This window comes from Belonocnema kinseyi, chromosome 5 (assembly GCF_010883055.1).
Source record: "Belonocnema kinseyi isolate 2016_QV_RU_SX_M_011 chromosome 5, B_treatae_v1, whole genome shotgun sequence".
NCBI lineage: Eukaryota > Metazoa > Arthropoda > Insecta > Hymenoptera > Cynipidae > Belonocnema > Belonocnema kinseyi.
In genome coordinates, this window is record NC_046661.1 from 143128945 (window position 1) to 143134690 (window position 5746).

Below are 5746 nucleotides of genomic sequence, written 5' to 3' on the forward strand. Positions count from 1 at the left end.
GTTAATCGAATTGACGGGGAATTTACTTGTGATCGAAAGAAATTTTAAGGTTTCGTTATTTTAATCAGTTTTTTCAGGGTGGCGACTTGACCGGGAAATGACCGGGAATCGAATTGACGGGGAATTTACTTGTGATCGAAAGAAATTTTAAGTTTTCGTTATTTTACTCAGTTTTTTCAGGGTGGCGACTTGACCGGGAAATGACTGGGAATCGAATTGACCCGGAATTTAATTAAAAAACCAGGAATTTATTTAAAATTCCGGGAATTTACTTTTGAGTGTAGCAAACTTCAAATTTTCATTGTTTTAATCAGTTTTTCAGAGTGGCGACTTGACCGGGAAATGTCCGGGAAGCGAATTGACCGAGAATTTAATTAAAAACCCAGGAATTTATTTAAAATTCCGGGAATTTACTTTTGAGTGTAGCAAACTTCAAGTTTTCATTGTTTTAATCAGTTTTTCAGGGTGGCGACTTGACCGGGAAATGACCGGGAATCGAATTGACCGGGAATTTACTTGTGATCGAAAGAAATTTTAAGTTTTCGTTATTTTAATCAGTTTTTTCAGGGTGACGACTTGACCGGGAAGAATGCTTAGAATGGGCGTCACGAGTTAAAATAAATAGGAAAATAGAAGAACTTGACCAGAGAAAAACCGGGAATTTCAAATCGCCACCCTGAACTATATTTGGTTAAAAATCCATCTATCTTTTGTTGAAAATTTAAGTATTTGACTTTAAATGTTGATACCTGTAGAAAAAAAACCTGAAATTATTAGCAAATATTTTTCCAGGATTTGAGTAGACTGGCTTAATTTTGTGGTTAGAGTTCTGAGTCGGTTATATTACTTTGAGAACGGTAACGAGAATGAGAATATTACCGAGAATATAACTGAGAAATAAATTTTCTGAGAATTTATGAGAATCTCAGAATTTATTTTAATTGATAGAAATTTGAATTTCTTCGTTAACTTTTCGATTGAAAATTCAACTCTTTTTTTTTTTATGCATGTCTTTTTTATTTTAAAGTTTACCTGTTTTAGCAGAAATTAAATCTTTTTTTGATAAAAATGCAACTGTTTGGTTACAAAATTAAGCTATTATACTATTTTCTTGAAAACTTTACTATTTCGTAGAAAATTTACTTTTTGTTTAAAATTTATATTTTGGTGTTGAAAAAAAAACGGAAATATTTTCTAGATGAAAACCATTTATAAAAAAAAATTTGTTTTTTATTACAAATTCATCTGTTTTTGTACAAAATTGATCTTTTTTGGATAAAAATGCAACTAAATTTTTGGTTGAAAATGTAACTATTTTGTTAAAAATATGTCCCTATTGGTTGAAAAAATTCGTCTTTTTTATTGAAAATTCACTTTTTTTGGTAAAAAATGATTTCTTTAAAAAAAAATTAAATTTTTGATGTTACTGAGTTAAAGTAAATAAATAAATTTCATATTCTTTGATAAAAATGAAACTATTTGCTAGAGAATTCAACAATTTTGTCAAAAAGTCACCCTTTTTGGTTAAAAATTCGTCTTTTTGATTGAAATTTCAATTTTTTTGGTAGAAAATTTTTTCTTATTTAAAAATTCATAGTTTGATTGTGAAACCTCGACCAAAATCTATTTCAACAGAAAATTTAACTATTTTTGTTTAAATATACCTTTCTGATTTAAAACTTCATCTGTTATAGAAGAAATTTTATTTTTGTTTGAAAATGCAACTTTTTGTTTAAAAATTATTCTTTGCTTGATAATTAAACTAATTTGTTTAAAACATTTGGTTGAATCGCTTTGTTAAGAAATCACTTTTTTGCTTGAAGATTTATATTTTAAAGTGAAAAGTTATCTCGTTGGTTAAAAGTTTAATTATCTTGCTCTAAATTAATTTTTTAGGATATATTTTCTAGTTAAAAATTTGCGTTTTTTTGTAAAAAAGAATAATTTTTTAGTTTGAAATTTCCTTTTTTTTGCGTAAAAATGCATCAGTTTCGTGGAAAATTAATTTTCTGTTGAACAGTCATATTTTTTGTTTGAAAATTGGATTTTTTTAAAGAAAATTTGTCTTCTTGTTTGAAGGTTCAATAATTTAGATAAACTTTTATTTATTTTTTGAGTGAAAAATCTTCATTTGTTGAAAATTCGTCTTTTTGGTTTTAAAATTCTTCTGTTGTATAAATTTCATTCTTTTTTCGATTAAAATATAAACTAGGAAACTTTTTCGCAGACATTTTGTCTTTTTAGGTTGAACATTCAACTACTATGTTAAAAATTCAATTAAAAATTCCAGTATTTTGTTAAAGAGTTATTTTTCAAAGTATAAATTTTTTTTTTGTTTGAGATAAATTAATACATTTGAAAATTTTAAATATCTATATGAATCACTGTTTTATGCCGCTTATAAAATATTTTATGGTAAAAATATCATAAGATTAAAATTCGTGAATATGTCTGAGCTATAAAATAATTTATATTCAACCGCTGATATAACCTGGACAATAAAAATATTGTTAAAAATTACAAATTCTCGTAAATTCTGTCATATTCTCGGTTAAAATGGGTGAACAGAATGTTTCGAAATTGAGGGATCCAGAGTTATGGTTGAGTGTGCTAAAATGAATTAAATGTCTGTTTAGGTACCACGGCGCCGCGGAAGACCTGAGTAGACCACCCGGAGGAAAGGCGCTCGACCTTCTGCAGCATCACGCGAACCAGTATTACTCAGCCCACAAAATCCACGAGCTTCAGGAGCGAGCCTTGAAGTCTCCGACGCCCAAGGGACCGAGCGCATCAGCGAGTCCCTCGTCAGTGGGCGGACCCACCCCCTCGAGGCCACCGAGCGGTCCGCCGACGTGTGTCGCGGGCCCTGGACCTCCGCAGTCGCAGCAGTCTGCCGGCAAGCAGCAAGGCCAGGCGCCCGGGCAACCCGGTGGTCCACCGGGCCAACCGCAGCAGCAGCAGCAGCAATCTGGACCCGGCGAGGCGCCCGGCGGACCTCTCGGGAAGGACAGTCGCAACTCGTCCTCGCCGCCTCCGCCGCCTCCCAGACTAGTCCATGCGCACCACACCCACCTCGACATCGGCTACTCGATGTTGAACGGTCAGTATCCCGCGCCCTACGGCGGCAAGCCTCTCGTCAGGCCCTGACAGTAAGGCTTCCAGTTCCGCGCTTCCGCGACACGTGACTAGATTCTCCAAGAATCATCATCTTGAACAATCACGCACTGCCGCCGTTCGGCGGTTATGATCCCGTCTTGAATAATCGGTAGGTAAGCAGCTACGTTCCCGCCCTCGTCCGAGTCGAGTCGAGTCTTGTTGTCCCAAGTGGCTGGGATTTTTATCAATTAAAAGAGGAGCTTCTCTTTGCACTATTTCAATTGAGTGCTACTGTTAGGTTGTCTCTTGAAATTTCACCTATATCATCATAAACTTTAATGCTCTCCAATTGTACTCGGATTTTGAAACAGATGTCGCCACTGACTCCTTTTCTCGCTCTAGAGCGAACACTTTCTATCATTCTTTTTATTGTTTGTGGCGATCAGCTATTGGCTTGACTTGGCGCATGCGTGGAAAAGTAACCTCCACTGCGCACGGCCAAAAGTTGAGCGCGAATGTTCTAACAAAGTTTCCGCTCTAGAGCGCGACAGAGGAGTATTCAGCGGGAGATAGTGACAAGTGTCGCGCGTCTTTTTTGAATTTTAATTGGGTATTGGAAATTATGATATGTTTGCAAATTAGCCAGAGTCTCAATTCTCTTATTTTCAAATGTTACGAATTTTTGAATTTTCCAGGAATTGGCAAATTTTTGCAACATTTTTCAAGTGCTGCATATTGATTCGAGAACTTGGATATATTTTCATTGGTTTCTTTTGTTTTCGAAACATATTCCAAAACCAACTTTTTGTGTATTCATTTTGACAATTTTTAGAGCATAAACGGATTTTTTAAAGATTTTTTTTAGAAAATTTGTAATGCTTCTTTTTTATGAAAAATTAATTTCAAGTTTTTCAAACAATTTCAATTGATTTAATAAATTGGTGAAAAAATAGCTGCAAGATTCTAAGGCAAGTTTTTAAACAATTTTTTTTCTAAATTTACAAAACAGAGTACAATTTTTTAATTTTGCAGAATTAAAAAAAAAAGTTTTTAGAAAAAAATCGTGGAAGTTTAAAAAATATTAAAAAGTTTTGGTAAGAGTACAAAAAAAATTGTTTCAGATTCCTTTTCAGATTCCATACCCTAAATAATTCGAATCCTATATATTAATTTATTTCTCTTGAAATATATAAATTTTCTACTCACAATAAACTGAAAAAAAATCTAGTTTAGAAGAAATTCAAAGAATTTCTTCAAAACCTCTAAAATTCCCAAATATATTTTAATCTGACTCAAATTATTCCAAGAATTGTGAAAAACATTTAAAAAAATTAAAAATATTCTTATTATAAGCTTCCAGATTTTGTTGAGATATTAAATTTTTTTTAATATTCTGAAATTTTTTTAATTTTCTATAAAAAATAATATTTAAAATTTTCACACGAATGCTAAGAAATGCTTGTTATTTTCTTGAAAACTTTCAAAATTACCAAAACGTTTTGAATTTTTTTTTTAAATCTTAAAATTAATTTTTTTGAATAAATATTGTTATAAGTTTTTTTTAGGAATCTTGAAAACAAAATTACATTATCGTGAAACCTTTCAAAATCCTTTAGAAGATTCAAAATTTTATTTCAAAACCTTCTAAAATCTGTATTTTGTTTAAAAATTTATTATCTCGTTTCAAATTATAAATTGGGTTTCAATTTTTTTCAAAACTTCCTAATATCTTCTAAACTGATTCGAATTTTTTTTAATCTTGCAAAATTTAAAAAAATTGCTCTTAAATCTTTTAGATTTGTTTTCGACAATTTTCGAAATATTTAAAAATCTTAAATTTCATGCGAAATCTTAAATAATTATATTTAAATATTAAATATTTTTAAAAATTTTTTTCCTATATTTTTTTTATTTTACAAAATTAAACAAATTTCAGTTTCTGCTTTTTAAATTTAGAGTTAATGTTAAAAATATTTGTCTGTCCGTCTTCCAAATCCTAAATTATTTGTTTGAATTCTTCAAAAATCGAAATTTTGTTTACAATTTTTTGAAATATTAAGTATCGTCTTAAAATTATATATTAAAAATCACTTAAAATGTTTTTTTTAATTCTTGAAATACTTTTAAGTCCTATTCTTTTTTCTTTTATCAATTTAGGAATTTTAAAAATTTTACTCTAAAAACTTGTACATTTTCTTTACAAAATTTACGAAAGCATTTTAAATATTTCGAAATATTTCTCAATTTTATGTGTAAATTAATTTTTCAAAATGAAAAATTTTCCAATTTTATAAATCTCAGAATTTTCTTTATACTCGGAATTTTTTTAAATATATATGTCATATAATATGGTTTAAATATTTTAGTTTGTATTTGAAAGATGTCAATTATAAATATGAAAATAGATAAAAGCACAGTTTCCTATTAAGAAATAAATTTGACATCAGCGTTTATCAAATAATAATGAAATTATTCATATAAAATGTATTAAAAACGCTAAGATTCAATTTTTCGTGTTTAATTTTGTAATCAAATTTTTTGTTGTGAAAAAATCTGTTGAAAAAAAAAAACGAGAATCGTAATGGCAAACCGAGATTAATTAAATTGTCGATCGATTGTCGTATCGTCACGCTCGAATGCATTTCGACTT

General features: G+C 29.8%; 1 protein-coding gene across 3 annotated transcripts in view; it reads left to right on the forward strand.

Annotated features, from left to right (window-relative positions):
• The window catches only part of LOC117172311 (zinc finger protein 608-like), a 126652-nt gene extending 122568 nt beyond the window's left edge, over positions 1-4084 (forward strand). For all 3 annotated transcript variants that reach the window (XM_033360090.1, XM_033360089.1, XM_033360091.1), the window contains exon 6: positions 2637-4084. In XM_033360090.1, coding sequence (XP_033215981.1) covers positions 2637-3147 — 511 coding nt within the window. In that variant the 3' untranslated portion in view covers positions 3148-4084. The remainder of the gene's footprint in view (positions 1-2636) is intronic.
• Positions 4085-5746: the final 1662 nt, after the last annotated feature.